The sequence below is a fragment of the Helianthus annuus genome, chromosome 14 (genome assembly GCF_002127325.2).
Source record: "Helianthus annuus cultivar XRQ/B chromosome 14, HanXRQr2.0-SUNRISE, whole genome shotgun sequence".
NCBI lineage: Eukaryota > Viridiplantae > Streptophyta > Magnoliopsida > Asterales > Asteraceae > Helianthus > Helianthus annuus.
The window spans coordinates 109,816,992-109,834,823 of NC_035446.2; the positions used below are offsets into that span (position 1 = coordinate 109,816,992).

The window sequence follows — 17,832 nt, forward strand, 5'->3', positions numbered from 1 at the left end:
GGAATGTTTTTGTTGTGGTTAATACATGTGGTAAACAATTATCTCCCTGTAGTAATGATGTTCAACTTTTTTTTTGTCATCGTACAATGTTTCGATATTATTATGATCCTTCGATGTATTTTGTTATCTACGTTTTTGGAACAGTTTGTTTATATGGTATCATATTTCAATGGTGTAAGTCTTATTATTGCCAAGATTGTTTGATTTCGCCCTGATACTGTTTACTTTGTGGATTCGGCTCACGTACAACTTTTTGTCACAATGTTCCTTAGTAGCTTTACTAACATGTATTGGTGTGTGTTATCTATGACTCTACTTTCATGTGTTAATGTAAATTTAGATGTCAACACTGCCGGTTCAAGTCTTATTGGCCAAAAGGCATGAAAACATCATGAAGATTTCGTTAACAAAAACTTAATATCTAACGAACATTAGGGAGATGTAGTATTTGGATTTGGTAAACAATCTTAAAATATTATGGTTTCGAAATAACAGTTTAACGCTTAAACGTTTAGAATTTGTATGTGTTTAGTTGGTGTTAAGCCACCCGTGTATTACACGGGTACTTAGACTAGTTCATGTATAAACAGTTAGTTCTTTGCTTCCATTGTAAACGCACAAGATATACTTTCAATTATATACAATTTCTCTAATTATAAGAGAGAGAAGTAATGGATGGGTAAGGTAGTCGAAAGAGGCGGAGAGAAACACAGTGACTTACCAAGTAACTTAGCCTACTCGTTTTTATATTTAACATATGGTTTTGATGAATTTTGTCTTGTAACTATTATTTTGTCACTCAACTTTATAAAATGTATTAATGGTTTTTATATTTTTAAATGACTATGATTTTTAAAAGAAAAGTTTTAAAATCCAATGAATAAGAGATGGAGTAAAGAGACTTTCATACGGAATTTTGGGCGAGCACAAATGAAAATCGTGAGGGGAGAAGAGCTAAAAGGCGGAAAAAAATTGACGGAAGAAAGAAATGATGTGTTGGCAGAGGGTGTTTGTGGATAGCTACGATGGATGCTCTAATATTAAGATTGTCCGTTGTGGGCGTGAGTGGGGTGCCACCTAATCGCTTTGCGCCTGGAACCTGCTCTAATATTAAAATTATCCGTTGTGGGCGTGAATGAGGATGCCACCTCATCCCTTTGTGCGTGGAAAACCCCTGCCGGCATGAGTGTGGCCATAGAGTTTGACACCATCACTATATCTTTTCAAACAATTGAATGTAAGTGCCTTCGTGTCTATTGTGTTTAAGTGATATTACTTTTTTCTCATACTTAGTTAAGTACTATAGTTAGTCTAAGTTTAGTAATTGGTTACTTTAGTAGATTAAACTTAAATTAGAGCAAGCCAAAACTCGAAAAACTTAATATTTTTCGGGTATAATCGTAATATTTTTCTTTATTAAGGAAAAGAAGTATATTTGACTTAATCGAATTCGAATAATTTGTTTAACCATGAAAATCCAAACTTCAAGTTAACTTTTCAACTAATGTTGGCTCATATCCAACTCAACACGCAATAGTGCCATAATAAAATATTTTTCAGATCCATCATGTGTATTTTTTTAATTTACTTTAAACATGGTAACATACAAAAATGTAAATCTATATCATGTTGTTTGATTGTGTTTTGATAAGTTATAATAAACTTAGCTTATTATGTGTAGGATTTTATAAATCCGTGTATCACATTCACGAGGGTTCTATAATATAAACGGTATAATTATATGATATGTAAAATATTTATATAACTAACGTATTTTAATTGTTAGATATGATTGTTTACACCGCTAACTTCTAAAAGATATTAGAATTAAGTGTCATTTACGTCCCTGTTGTTTGTCCACTTTTGTCATTTCAGGTCAATTTTCAAAATTGTATCATTTTCCTCACTGACATCCTTGAAACATTTCATTTTGGTCCAAAAAAAACTAACCCCAGTTAAAAAAAACTCAGTTAGCGCAGGGGCAAAATGGTCATTTTATATAGATTTTTATTTTTCATTTTTTAAATTTCTTTTATTTTTATTATTATTATTATTATTATTATTATTATTATTATTATTATTATTATTATTATTATTATTATTATTATTATTATTATTATTATTATTATTATTATTATTATTATTATTACAGTCATATATTCACCCCCATTATTCACCTTCAACCTTAGTTCACCAAAACCACCATCAGCTAATTTATCACGATCCACCACATCTAGTCACCGGAAATCATTGTCATTGTTGTCGGCTTTGCGACATCCGGTGACCGGAGACCCTAGGCCACCATATACAAACATTATCCGCCAGAAAACCGACATATAACAAAAAAACTTAATAACATCACAAAAGTTTAACTCAAATCACCGGGGGAACTTTGCCTGAATCCTCGAGTCGTCGGAACCCTATTCCGCCACTATAGGCGGCGGTTCTACCTGAAAAACTTCTTCTTACCCTCCCACCTACAACCGCTCACCACCGGTACCATCATCCGCCACCCACTTGCAACCCACAACCCACACAACAAACCCTAACCTGACCACCTCCACTCTAATACCCAACTGTTTCAGTTCTAGATCTCCCGTCAAATCAAGTAGTGAGCACCATCATCGAACAACCTATCTCTGCCACACCAGATCCACGTTCGTCGTCGAACAACCTATTTCCACTTATCTCCAACGCACCAGATCCATCTCCACCCACCTGCACAACCCGTTAGTGTGTTCAAGAATGGAGGGAAATGGGGTTTGAAAGGGGGTAGCGGTAGTGTGTTCAAGAATAGAGGGAAATGGGGATTGAAAATGGCGCGGGGGGGGGGGGGGGGGGGGGGTTAAAAAATGATTATTAAAACAAATTGTGAAATGACATTTTTCCCTTCATTAACTAGAAGTTTTTAACTAGGGTTTGTTTTTTTGGACGGAAATGACACATTTCGAGAATGTCAGAGAGGAAAATAGTACAATATTAAAATTCAGTCTGAAATGACAAAAATGAACAAACCTCAAGGACGTAACTGACAATTAACTCAAGAAATTATTACATTATCACAAACATAATTCACAAGTAGACAATTTTTGTCTCTTAGGGGGGAGGGGGTGGTCATCACTTGCAAAAATTCATCACTCACAACATCCAATCAAGTTCCGCCATGTCATCAACCATTATTCCATCACTCACAACCTTTTTAGTGGTAATGGTCATCACTCACAACACCCAACAATAAACCCTCACACCCACTCACATCTTCCATTTATTACAGCGTGAAAAAAATCACGGAAATTGAAATGTTGCATGCTATCACGCGTGGAATTAGTTGGTGGCGATGGAATGTTGCATGCTATCACTCGTGGTATTTGGCCATTACGTGCCCACCCCCACTCCCCATAGATATATGCATTGAAGTAGCTAAGTTACCAAAAACGATGTTATTCGCCTATTAGGTACGGTTGATTTATCACATTTTTTGTCTTAATTTATAAGGCTATTTTATTTTAATAAATATAAAATACTTTTTTATAACGGGAAATTTGGATCACGGACAGACCACTGGAGTTTTACCAGCGGAACCACCTGATCATATCGATCTCCACTAGACATAATGTCTATACACAAATTCAGGATGAAACCCAATAAATACGATAAAACCTCCCTTATGGGAATCAAACTCAGGATCTATTGGTCCCAAAGCCTTATCCCACCCTTCCAGATGTCACTAGGCTATAAAGCCATAGGCAAATATAAAATACTTCTAAACCTTGATAGATTTCAGAGCCGGCCCTGAAGGAGGGCGGGGAGGACAACCGAGCAGGGCCCGTGATTTTGTAGGGCACGTAATTTTAAAAAAAATCCGATATTATATATGTAAAAAAATTTTTAATAGGGTATAACCAAAAAAATATTAACATAGGCCCACTTAAAAAAATGATATTGTTTAAATTATTTAGCCCATTAGGTTAGTGAGCCCAATACCCAAATATTTTCTAAAAACTAATTAAAAAAAAAAGTCTGGGCGGCAATAGAGGAACAGAAACGTCGCAGTTGGAGGCTCTGGGTTCGATCATCATTCATTCATTCATAGTGCTTCTGGCTTCTGCAACTAAAAATCACTTGCAGGGTGATCGATGTAGGATAAAGCCATAAAGGTTAGCAATAGCATCCCATCTATTTTTTAATTAGTATGCTTCCACTTGCTGATTTAGTGATTTATATGAAAATTAAATTAATAGAATAATAGGGCCGATTCCAATATTCCATATGCCATCAGGAACTTGTCAATGTCTATTACACTTGATTTAGAATTATAAACAATATTTATTATCACCTTTTGATTGATTAAACCTTAAAATATCTAAGTTGTTCCAAGATATATAATTTCGTTTACTCGTATATAGGGCTGCAAACGAACCTTATTTAGGCGTTAACTTAATTTGATACAAACTTTGTCGATTATATTTAGGCGTTAATGGCTCTTAAACAAGCATCTGGATGGCAAAAACGTCAAAAGAGGAAACGACAAGATGAATTGGTGAAGTCACAAAAGGGTGCTATGCAAAAATTTTTGACGCCTAATCCACCTATTGTTGATGTGGAAAAACCACAAGAGCATGTTGAAGTAAAACAGGAACACGAGGATGTTTTGGAGTATATGAAAGAAGACGGTTATTCCCCAGAAGCATGCATTGCATATAGAATATTGTTGACTATTCTAGTCACTGTGGCATCTCCAGAAAGAAGTTTTTCGAAGTTAAAGTTATTGAAATCTTACCTACGATCTTCAATGTCCCAAGGAAGACTTAGTGGGTTGGCGATGATTGCTATCGAGAACGAAGTCTTAGATGATATAAATTGTGAAGAGTTGATTCACCAATTTGCTATCAAGAATGCAAGGAGAGCTTCACGAATCATTGGTTAGCTATTTGCTTATTAGTTTTTACGGTATGTCATTCATTCGAATACTATATTTTGTGTTTTGTTAATTGCATTGTTTATCCAATGCTATATTTTTGTCAACGGTTCAAAGTTGTATGAAAAACTAATTTAAATTTTTTATTTAGTTAAGACCTAAAGACATGTTTTTTGAGCTCGAACAGGGTACATGAATTCTGAGGACCGGCCCTGATAGATTTATTTTAATACCACGTTAATCATTTCTCAATCATGTTAAAATATTTATTTCCAATCTAAAATATATTAATAACTAATACCTGTCGTTTTGTACGCCCACCATTGAAGACCATTACACAAAATTCCGTATGATGTTGAAATAGGATTTTCTTAATTATTATTTCATCCCTATAAAACCATTTATATTCCAGTGACTTCACTAAACCCAAACAGTAAAGTTACAGGTTAGCATCAGAGTCATGTTGAGAGCGATGAGCACGAGGAGAGACTACAGGGGCTACGAGCCGTTGGCTAGTGGCGGAGCCCCAGTGGACAAACTATTGTCAGAAGCTAAGATGATCCGATCCAGGACTTTGCCTATGAACTTCTTCGGTGAATCACCGGTTACGTTTGAGTCTGAACTGAGGACACCGGCTAGAGAACACGTCGTTGACAAGCAATCGAAGAAGGTGAGCAAGGTTCACCCGATCTTCTCCATATTCGAGAAGAGAGGCCGGAGGAAGAAGGCGACCGCTAAACCTGAGTTCTCAAGGTACTTGCAGTACCTCAAGGAAGGTGGTATTTGGAATGCTAATGAATCTAAGCCTGTCATATATTGATTACTTTTGTAAGGCTGTTAATTATCAATTTGTAGTTAACTATGTTGGGAGTTATGACTTATGAGGTTTATATATTGTTCTGTTTTAAACTGTCAATTGTCTCCATTAACTTTACTAACATACACTTTTTCATGTATGATAAACATCCTATGAGTTTGTGAGAGGTCTTTCTTAAAAGGCCCGAATTGATTAGAATAGAAACATCAAAACAGATATTGAAGAAACCATCACTACTGCTCAAGTGGTGGCCACGGGTACTTAGGTTCCACCTATGGTGGATCCGGGTGAGTTTTCATCTCCAGGTCTCAAGTTCGAGTCTGTATGATAGGGGTTTCTCATTGAGTGGTTTTAAATTGGGGATTTATTGTGTGAGGGGGCTCTCTAACGCGGATCCAGTTAAAAGAACGTATGCTAGACCTCCCGACATTCGTAAGTAATCCACAGCTTTCAAAAAAAGATATTGAACAACCTCGTTCGACGACTTTTATTATAAAGTAAAGCACACGAATTATAATAACTTTATTTTGGAAAACATAAAACCTAGCCTACTCAAATAAAAAGCTAAATAAAGACTCAATCTTGACACAAAACACTAAAAATATGAGTTCATAAACAAAAACTCCTAAAATAAATAAACCAACTAAAAGACACTTGTACCTCGTAAAGTATTAGACTTTGACAAAATTATTCACGTTTCTTTCTTTATTTTTATTTGAAGAACAATTTTTAGGTTTTGTAGGATAAATGCATCTTTACTTGAGGAACAATTTCTAGGTTTTGTAGGGTAAATACACCAAATCTTCACTCTACAAAATTTGAATGCCTAACCTTTCTTTCTTTGTAACGAACATGAATTTTAATAAATTCGGTAGCTCAAAGAAATTTACGGATTTATTTTTAGATATCATTAGTAAATAAGGCGTGCATTCAATACATAATCAGTTATAAGAATATGAAACCGTATTAACATTTGTACATAATGCATACTACATTTAGTTAATGAGAGGATGCGATCGTTATTGGATCTGGTTTATAAATATAAGAGTAAATTACAAGAATGGTCTTTGTGATTTATTCAAAATCTTGATCGATTTTGTCATCAAAGTTTTTTTTATGTTAGTTTAAATCCCCATGATTGATGTTTTTTTCTCAATTCTGATCCAAATAGCTAATGGAGTTAGTTTTTCTGTTAATGTGATGTCAAATTACCCTCTTATTATTATGAGCATTATTATTATTATTATTATTATTATTATAGTTTTAAATTTAGTATAATAAAAATATACTAACAATATAATTACCATCGTAGCTTATGGCTTTTTGGTGCATTGAAAGTTGAGGTTATTTGTAACGCCCATATTTCTTATTCCAAATAAGTATTATTATTTACAAAATTCGGGCATGACCCGTTCGTATAAGGAACAATTCCCTGTAAGAACTTAAACATGACGCAACAGAAAATATGAGCCCAAAAATTTTCTTTCTTATTTAGACCCATTACTTATTTAAAAGCTCAAATACAAATGATAAACATTTACAAAAAAGGGATTAACAATAACCACATTAAAGTAACGCTTCAAGACAATACATAATCAGACTATGTGGCCGTTCTTCCCGTACAATCTTTGCTTTGCGGCTCGATCAATGCATGCTTATCTTCGATAGTAGTGGTAGAGATACGTGCAATACCTGTGAACATCACATACAACTTAACCATTAGTCATTGACAACGTTATACAACATGATTCTCATATAATCTAATAGTGAATAACATTTAACAATGAAACTTTGATTTATTTAGCTATCCTCTCGTATTTTCTTATTCAGAGTTCGACTTCGATACTTCAAGAACCCGGTGTTCATATACCTGCAATACATTTTAATCTCAAACACACCGTTAGCAACCATTAATGCTCGAACATAATGAGACCATTCCATACCATTCCTTTATACATTTATAACATTTCGCATTCACAAACGCATACATTCCTAATTCTTACGTGCATTCTTAGCAACCACTTCCTACTTACATATATTATTATTTTTTTATTTTTTTTTCAGCCCCTTTACCCGGCCGGGTCGGGTTAACCACCCCGCCGTGTCAGCTAACCATATATTTTTCACAGAACCTTCACCCGGCCGTGTCAGCTCACCACCCGGCCGTGTCAGCTCTGCACTTTTCCCAGCCATTAATTCTTACCGAAACGGACATAACTCTCTCATTTTTGATCCGTTTTACCCGATTCTTTTTCCTACGCGCCCGTAATTTAATTACGGATCCGTTTATCACTTCAGGTTGCATCAAAAGCTGATTTATAAGCAAACGGCTTATAAACCCCTTTATACATTATTTGACCCGTTTAATCCTACTAGTTTACTTTCATTATAAATAACTCCTTTGTTATACTAAAATAATACTTACCTCAATACTTCTCATTCATTACATGATTCTTGCATATTTTTCTACACATAAATATTAAATACTACGTACATACTAAGAAGTGAATTGGAATCACTTACCTCGTGCGTCCGAGTTTGTGCATAGCTTCTTTATTTACCATTGATTCGTTAGCCTTCCATTCTTGAGTCCATGTTAATTGGAATTCCTATCATTTCAAGTCATTACGTCCATATCATAGTTAGTATGCATGTTCGTTCATATCACATCCATTCCTAGCTCTTAGCTACATAGACTTTCATTAGTCAAGCTTATCATGCATATGACATGAACCAACAACCACAATGTTCAACATTCACTCACTCAAATTTATTATCATACGTACATACACATAATTGTTCTAACACATATACATGATTCTTTAAAATCTCATAAACATATTCATAAGTCTAATCATGCCACTCGCATATTCGTTGACTTTTTAGAAAGTCAACGGTTATACCTACTTATTCCCAACTTTCGAACATTAGCAATACAACATACCAAATCAATTTCATACAATTTTCAATCTAACTAGTAAGGTGGTCACATATAACATAACATATCAAGAATCGAACAAAGATTAGACATGGGTGACATACCCATGTCGCCATCTCCATCAACCTATGGTGGGTTTCACCTCCAAACACCTAATTGATCAAAATCATGCATAACACATGTTCCGTATGGTGATTCTAATACATAATAACACTTAATTTCAAACAAATTCGTGGATTGATCAAAAACCCACTTCTTACTAAATCACCAAATCATAAATTACAACTTACCAAGTGATTTACAGAGTTGAACAATCAAGAATCTTGTTCATGCAAGTTCGATTTCAGCCAGAATCCATCCAATTTGGTCGATTAGGGTTTGAGAAGGGGTTTCCCCCTTCTTTCTCTTCTCTGGTCGAACACCCACATACGCCCAGGTGTGGGTGTGGGGTTTTTAATTTTATTTTTATATTTTATCTTTTCATTCATTCAAAACTAACCCCTCATGTTTATCACTTAATCATAATTGACCCAATTTCATTTTCTTTCTTGTTTTGCTAGGCATTTAACTAGGTTTAATAACCTAGTTATTACATTTCCTTCTTTTAAACGCGTTAACATACTGGCAACTAAATAATTCTAATTTTGGGGCGTTACATTATTTAAATCCAATATCCCTTAAATTAGAATTTATGTTATAATGGTCAAAGATTGCATGTTAATCTATAATACAACTCTTTTTAAAATATAACTTTTTAAGAACAAAATTAAATTTTTTCATGTTTAAAGACACTTAGAGAGTTAGCGTTTTAAAATGAGGGTGAAATTACCCTTTTGTCCTTCTACTTAACATATATATTTGAGTTTATAAAGTTGGAACTCCCAAACACACTTTAATCCCACATTGCTTGCTTGAGGAAAACATTGTCAAAGAAATCTATTAAAAATATAGAAGGGTAACTCAACAAAGTTCCTTATAGGCTTTGTTAAGTTGCTGACAGGCGCTGTGGCATGTTTAGCTTTAGTTTTTTCTTAGTTTATTGGGCAATTAAAAAACTGAACTGAAAATTTTGGTTTGGGTTATGGTTGGCTTAAAACCAAATCAAACCACCTTGTGCTCACCCTTCAAATCATCAACCTAAGTATTGTGTTCCATGCCGCATCGTAGAATCACCACTCTAGTTGTATAAGATTCTTCTTATTATAGAGTTTTTTCCCCATAATGGTGTTGGTGGGTAAACTATTTACCAAAATGGTGTTGGTGGAAAAGTATTTACCAAAATAGTGTTCTTAATAGATTTTTTTGTTTCTCATTCCTAATCTCATTGGATAATTCTAATAATTTGAATACCTATAATTTAATCATGGTATTGTGTCTTTCACTTAACTTATTTTTAATCATGAACTTTATTTATACATACTTATACTCTCATAACTATATAATTAATTAAAAAAACTGAATATTATATTAAAACTTTAGTTGATAGGAGATGTTAAAAAACAATTGAACTCATTTTCAGAATATTATTCGTGTTTTTTTTTTCTTCTACACAACCTATTGATTTTGTTGCATTATTTTTTGTCAAGTTACGACATTACAGGTATCCACACACATAATAGTGAGATAGTTAACACATCGACTTGATAAAAAATATTAATTAACTGTTTCATTGTAAAAAATAAATAAAGAAAAACATTTTTATTTACCTTAAACTGTAAATTTTATTTATTTTATTTTAATAGAGGGAATAAATGTCGTGTAACTCACACATTAAAACTTGATTTAAAAAAAAGTTAACAACAAAATGAGTGACTAAAAAATATGAACTTGATTTATAAAAAAATAGGTTTTTTTAAGATTCTTAAAGAAAATAAGTTAGGTGAGAGACATAATACGATGATTAAATTAATAGTTATTCAAGGAATTTGAATTTTGCAATGAGGTTAGGAGTGATGAACAAATAAATCTTCAAAAACATTGTTTTGATAAATATTTTTGCAACAACACTATTTTGGTAAATATTTTATCAACCAACACCGTTATAGAAAAAAACTCCCCACCAAATGTATATTTCCTCCCAAGTCCTACCATTCTACCACACCAAACAAGTGCACGTTCCGCGCTTCATGTTTTTATTTTCTTTCTGAAATAATATTTTGTGATTATATTTATTAGGTGGGAGTTTGGAATTCCTTATTTTACCAACTTATTAACTTATTTACTTCTTGAAAAGGTGAAAAAGGACTTTTAGAGTGTTTGGGTTGTAGGTGATGTAAGGTAAGAAGTTAATAAATCAGAAATTCTGACTTATTAACTTTTCAAAGAAATTGAAAAGGAGTTTTCAAAAGGAAAGCCAAACATGGCCTAGATATAAACATCTGCTAAAATAGATTAGGTTCATACATAACTTCAACATCATAAACAACCGTTTGAACTTAACACTACTTGCTTCTAGATTTTTGTTTTCGTTTTTCATCGGAGTCGACTAACGGTTATCGAAAAACAAAGATACGTTTCTGTCTTTCACGGTGATCTGAGTTTATCATTTGCTAAAATTATTTGAAATTTTGATCCATTCTTTGTTCATTTTACATCTTTACCAGTTCTAGGGTTTTATTGTGATTCTTGAAAGAAAACGTTCTTCTGTGTCTTTGTTCAAAATCTATATTGTTAGCATCAAATCCAAATAGATTTAACTTGTTAAGCGTACAAAAACTAGGATATTATTAGATATTATCATATGTGAAATAACATTTCGGTTTATTTAATTTAGAGTAAAGTATAAGGATGTCATTGTGGTTTGCACTATGTAATGCGTTACAAAGTGCAAACCACAAAGACCATCTGTGTACTTTTGGAAGGAAAGCTAGGGTCAAATCCAAAATTTTGGTACACCACAGGAACACCGAACTTTACTCTTTAATTTTCTTTTTTACACTATGACATGGTATTTATTTTATATATGTTTAGAAGGTGATCAATATTATATCCATACTTTGTAAGTTAAATTTTATTTGATTTGTGCATGCTAAAGTGATGATGCCATCGAGGTCGAAACTGAATCAACAAGAAAGGAATTGGTCGGATCTCCCATCCGATGTAACGGCCAATATACTTGAGACAGTTGGTATGGTTGACATACTTGAGAATGCGCAGAAAGTGTGCACTGCTTGGCGTAAGATTTGCAAGGATCCTGCTATGTGGCGGGTCATCAATATGAGCGACATTGACATACTGAGATCAGATGCAATATTCTCGCCTTTAACAATGTGCAAGCATGCTGTGGATAGAAGCCAAGGCCAGTTGGTTGATATCACTCTTGTTTTTGCCTATGATCCTGGTCTTCTTTCGTATAATGCTGATAGGTATGGGAGCTAACTGTATCTGAATGTGTATGTGTATGTTGTTATCTTTACAGAAAATTTAAGATGGCTTGCATTCACTTCTAGAAATCTCAAAAGAAGAGATTTCTTCCATTGTTGGAAGAACTCAATCTTTACGATATAGAAATCTCAAAAGAAGAGATTGAAACTGTTGGCCGTTATTGTCCCATGCTAAAAACACTCAAAGTGAATAGAAATGTACGGAGATTTCGGGCTATTAACTTTGATGAAGGATCTTTAAACTAAAGGGTATGGGGGCCGGCTGAGGCCCGGCTAGGACCGGCGCCGGTCCCCCACACCGCCTCCCTGGGCTCGGCTCGGCACAACTGGCACCCCACAGCCGGGGAAGCCGGGCCTACATTTCAAAAAACTAGCCGTTGAACGGCTCTATTAATTTAAAAAAAAAAATTCCTTTTTTCTATAAAACACACCTATTTTCACCATATTTTCCCCACTTTCAACCCAAAACCCTCTCACTTTTATACAAATGTACTTACATCGGTTTTGCCAGATGTCGGCAAGAACTACGCGGGAATGCTTATATCGGTTTTGCCAGAATGTGGTGAAACTGTATAGCCGTGGCATCACAAGATTTGTGGATATGGCATTCTTTCTTTGGTCTCCCTGGTTCACTCAACGACCTCAACGTGTTATACCAATCGGCGATCTTTACCGATGCCGTTAATGGAACCGGTCCGGACACCCGTTTTACAGTTTCTGGGGTTGAGTATAGACGTGGGTATTATCTTGCTGACGAGATATATCCGTCTTGGTCTACAATTGTAAAGACTATTCCATATCCCGAGGACGAAAAAAGGAAAAAATTCGCCAAGCGTCAAGAAGTTGCAAGAAAAGACATCGAACATGCTTTTGGTGTCTTACAAAAAAAATGGGTTGTCCTTCAACAACCGGCACGTGCGTTCACACCGAAGAGGTTGCGGCTTTGTATGTACGCTTGCATTTTGCTCCATAACATGATTATTGAAGACGAAGGTCGGGCGATTTGTGAGTATGATGAGAATGCATCTTACGGGAATACTGTCCCGGTAGATCCGCCACAACAGGATTTAAACTCGTTCTCGCTAACCAACGACTTCACGCATGCAAACCTTCAACAGGATTTGGTAGAACATATTTGGAACAATGTTAACATCGGGGACGGTGACAGAGACGAAGACGAGTAGTGTAATTTTTTATTTTTAGGAAATGTAATTTTTTTTTTCGGAAATGTTTTATTTTTATTTTTAGGAAATGTAATTTTTTTTATGTTATGAAATGAATTTATTTATGTTGTGTTATGTTGTATTTATTAAGTTAATAAAAAAATTAGGAAATTATAAAATATTAAGGTGGGGCCCCATCCTCCACCCCCCTCAAAAGTGAAGGAGGCCCATCCCCCACGAGCCGGTGATGTGACGCCTCGGTGGCGGCCCATCCTCGTGGGGATGGACCTCACCATACCCACTAATCTTAGTGAGTTATAATGAGATAACCATAGCTATTGGGCGAAACTTACTTGAGTTAAGACACCTTGAACTCATCGGAAACAACATGACGAATATTGGGTTGCAGGTGATTTTGGATAACTGTCGTCACCTTGAAACCCTTGACTTACGTAACTGTTGTTGCATTTGTTGGATATAATGTTCAATTGTCGATTATAATTCAATGTTGCCGTCAAGGTACGACCCAAAGAGTTACACTTTAGGCAACGAACATTTAACGGTGTTTTAATCGTTAATCACCGGATCACGAAATAATAAGCGTAATAAAAGAAACGGGTAATTATTTAGAATAATTACGGAGAGCCGGATTAATATTATAATTAATTTGTTAATTATAATTAATTTTAGATAATTAAATATGTATATCCATATTGTTAGTTATTAGATAATTAATAATAATAGAGAGAGATTATTGTTTTAATTATGAGATAATTATGATTAAGTTGTGATTAGATTATAATTCTTTATCTCTTCACTTAAAAAAAAGGGATATATGACTATCTTAGATAAAAAAAGGTTTCCTAATTATCTCCATGTATCTCTCAATAATTGTTACTCTTTAATTGCCTTTTGATTTATTTGAAATAAAAGGAGCAGAAGGTGAGATACGTATAAAAGGGGAACTTTCAATTTTATGTGCATCTCCATCAAAAATAAAAAGGATTTTGGGGTTTTGACCCTTTTTGCTGGTGGACGGCAAAACAAACACGGTGAAAACCGTTTGACTATATATCCCTCATTCGTGAATCATAGAAGGATAACCCGAAGATCCAAGATTCCGGTGGCGAGTACAACTCAACCTTTAGTTTCTTCGTTTACGCAAAAAGGTAAGTGACGACGGGCCAGTGGGTAAACCCACTTTACCCGCTTTGGGCCTTTTTATCTAGAAGCCCAATTATTTAAAAAGCCCACCGGTCATAATAACCTTTCTCGCTAAGGTTTCTCCTATGTACAAATGGGCGGGAAACAGCTAAGGAATACAGGGCTCATTAAATGCATGACAAGAGGCGGCTCCGGTCTAAGTCACTGTACTTATCCGACGGATCATTAATGAAGAGGATCATCCTACCGTTGGGGGTCAGACACGTGTCTGACCTTCCCAAGAACCCCCAAAAACCGTCGGATCATGCATGAGAGAATCCTTAACAAAGATAAGGGCATGTCATTATATAAGAAAGGAAGAAGGATCCAAGGAAGGTATCTTCTCCGGCCATTATTCTCATTTACTACTCCCATTTATTCTTCTCATTAACTCCGACCAACATTCCCTGTATTTACTACACACAACACATTAATTAGATTCACACCAAGATAGGAACTCTCCGGTGAATACCTTCATCGGAAAACGTTCCTCTTCCTCATCCGGCAAGTTTACTTATTCTCACGCCGGAGCTTGGTCACGGATCCCCCTCCCGGGGTCCCCCGTGGCGAGGCTAACGGTTTATTATTTTGTAGCAAGCAAGGACAGGAACTCTCTACGTCAGCGAAGACCCAACGGACGTCATTCGGAGGTTGGGTATTCGACATTGGCGCCATCCGTGGGACCCAGGCCTGACCGGTGTTCCCACATTAACATTCGACGTCCAGAGAGCAACTCACCTTTCCAAAAAATAGCATGGCAACTCCACACAGTTCACGCGTCACCTAAACGGCCCAAAATGATCTGGAGAAAGTCACTGTGGAGGATGTCACTCATGAAGAAGGTAACGAGAATCTGGTAGAAAACCTGGAAGAAACGGAGCATGTCACCCCTGGCTTCGTGGCCATGCACAGGGAAAAGATAACCAAGTATCTTGACGATTTGAAGAGACAAGAAAAGTTGGACAGCCTCAGAGCCAGACTCTCTTTTTTGACACATCCCCTAATCAAGAAGGAACGGACCCCCAGAGTAAAAACGACAATGGGGACCAACTGGAGACATTCATGACGGCCCTGAGGCAGATGTCTTCCGAAGAAAGAGAGGACTTGATCACCGGTCAGAAACATAAGGAAAAGGAGAAAGACAACTCAGGTAACACTGGTTTGGACCAACCATACCTACCACGAGACTTGGCCGAGGTCTCAAAGTTCACAAGGAGAATTTCAGAGGCACCCATGCCCCCCAAGACAAAGCTGCCTCCAGGCTTTGACCGCTATGACGGAACGAGAGATCCAGAGGATCATCTGCATGCTTTCCGGGGGGCAGGGCAACTGGGAAGGTGGTCCATGCCAGTGTGGTGCCACATGTTTGTGCAAACTTTAACGGAAGGAGCCCGGTTGTGGTTTGACAGCCTTCCCCCGGGAAGCATAGACAGTTACGAAGAGTTAAGCGAAAAATTCCTCAGGAACTTCGGCCAACAAAGGAAGGTAGTCAAGAATCCCAATGAAATCCTCCATATCAGACAAAGGGACAACGAACGGATAGATCAGTATATGGAAAGGTTTGTCAAAGAAAGCATGAACATCAAGGATGTCCCGGAGGTCATGAAAATTAGCAGCTTCATAAACGGGCTGAAGCATGCACAACTGTGTGAAAAGCTAGGAGAGGAGTTCCCACCTTCTTTCGACAATCTCATGGACAGGGTGAGGGCTTTCGTCCGGGGAAAGGATACGGTCAGCAAAGCTAAGGAGACAGACACCACGTCCCGGAGGGCCACTCCAACAACAAGACCACTTGAGAAAGGTACCCTCTACACACGAAAGCCTCCCTTTGATAGAATGTTGCATGACAGGGCAAGACCCTCATACTCCCCCTACAGACCCCGAGGGAGGGGCCTCCCCCCTTACTCCGACAGCTTCACCCCCCTTGTCAAAACCCCAAGTGAAATACTGGCCACGGAAAGGGTGAAGAATTCTTTCCCGAGGCCACCCCCCATAAAGCCAGGACCCAAAGCACAGCCGAATGAATATTGTGAATTTCATAAGGGCTTCGGTCACAAAACTGATGACTGCATGTACCTCAAGAGGGAAATAGAGGCGGCGGTGAAGACAGGAAGACTGGCGCACCTGGTCAAGGAGATCAAAGAAGGGGGAGGGGATCGTAAAGGGAAGAGATGCAAGAGAGCCGGGGAGGGCAGATGTTGATATGATAAGAAGGAAAAATGAATTCGATGTTACCCGGAGTGTTAAGGCCAGAATCCTAGGCTCTCCAAACTGCATGAAAGCTCCCATCCTCATGCCGTACTTAGAAGAAAACGAAGTACAACGGCTTCCGCTAAATATCTCAGCAGTGATAGCTGGACACAAAGTGTCCAGAATACACGTGGACGGAGGATCCGGCGTCGAAGTAATATATGAACATTGCTTCCTCAGGTTCGATAGAGATATAAGAGATAGACTGGAGGAGGACTCTATCCCGTTGGTGGGATTCAACAACAGTGTGTCACATCCTCTAGGAAAGATCAAGCTCCCATTTATGGTTGGCGTAGGGGATAGGGTCCGGACAATCAATTTAACCTTCACTGTGGTCAGGGCACCCTCCAAGTACAACGCGATTTTGGGAAGACCTGGGATTGGAGATCTACAAGCACAAGCATCTACTCCTCATGGAGCGTTGGTATTCCAAACACCGAAGGGTCTTGCATGGGTGAAGTCAGCTTATGAAGTTGTCTCTTCAGTATCCAAAGGGGAGGAACCAGGGAAGACCCCAGGGAAGAATGTGGAAGAGTGGGTCCTCTGTGATAAGTTCCCAGAACAAACAGTCAAGGTAGGAAGCCACGTAAGTGACAAATGCAAGAGTGCCCTGAAGGAATTACTCCTCCATAACATAGACGTGTTTGCATTCCAACACGGGGACATGACTGGAATTCCCAGAAGCCTGACGGAACACCGGCTCAACACCTTCACATGGGCGAAACCAGTGAGGCAAAAGAAGCGAAGCATGGGGCCAAACAAGAGAAGGGCTGCTTGTGAAGAGACCCGCAAACTGCTCAAAGCGGGGATAGTCAGGGAAGTCAAATACCCATCCTGGGTTGCCAACCCAGTTATGGTTCAGAAAAAAGATGGGGGATGGAGGATGTGCATCGATTTCCAAGACTTAAACAAAGCATGCCCCAAGGACTGCTATCCCCTCCCGGAGATAGACACCCAGGTCGACTCCCTGTCCCAGTACCCACTGAAGTGTTTCCTAGACGCCTACAAGGGATACCACCAAATACAGATGTCAATAGAAGATGAAGAAAAGACCGCTTTCATCACCGATGAGGGAACATTCTGCTATACTAAGATGCCCTTCGGTCTCAAAAACGCAGGGGCGACATACCAAAGGTTTATGAACACCTTGTTTAGGGAGC

At 37.3% G+C, this 17,832-nt stretch overlaps 2 protein-coding genes and 1 long non-coding RNA gene across 3 annotated transcripts; 2 read left to right on the forward strand and 1 right to left on the reverse strand.

Moving 5' to 3' along the window:
• Window positions 1-5,390: 5,390 nt before the first annotated feature.
• LOC110907104 lies at window positions 5,391-5,738 on the forward strand. The gene has a single exon (XM_022152136.1). The coding sequence runs from the start codon at window positions 5,391-5,393 to the stop codon at window positions 5,736-5,738; it is 348 nt and encodes a 115-aa protein (XP_022007828.1).
• Window positions 5,739-7,201: 1,463 nt separating this feature from the next.
• Window positions 7,202-8,492, reverse strand: LOC110908938. Its single transcript, XR_002575041.2, has 2 exons — window positions 8,259-8,492; window positions 7,202-7,427 (listed from the first exon to the last, which is right to left on the reverse strand). It is a non-coding gene; the product is annotated as an uncharacterized LOC110908938 (long non-coding RNA).
• A 6,992-nt stretch (window positions 8,493-15,484) lies between these two features.
• LOC110907102 lies at window positions 15,485-16,624 on the forward strand. The gene has a single exon (XM_022152133.1). The coding sequence runs from the start codon at window positions 15,485-15,487 to the stop codon at window positions 16,622-16,624; it is 1,140 nt and encodes a 379-aa protein (XP_022007825.1).
• The last annotated feature ends 1,208 nt before the right edge of the window (window positions 16,625-17,832 follow it).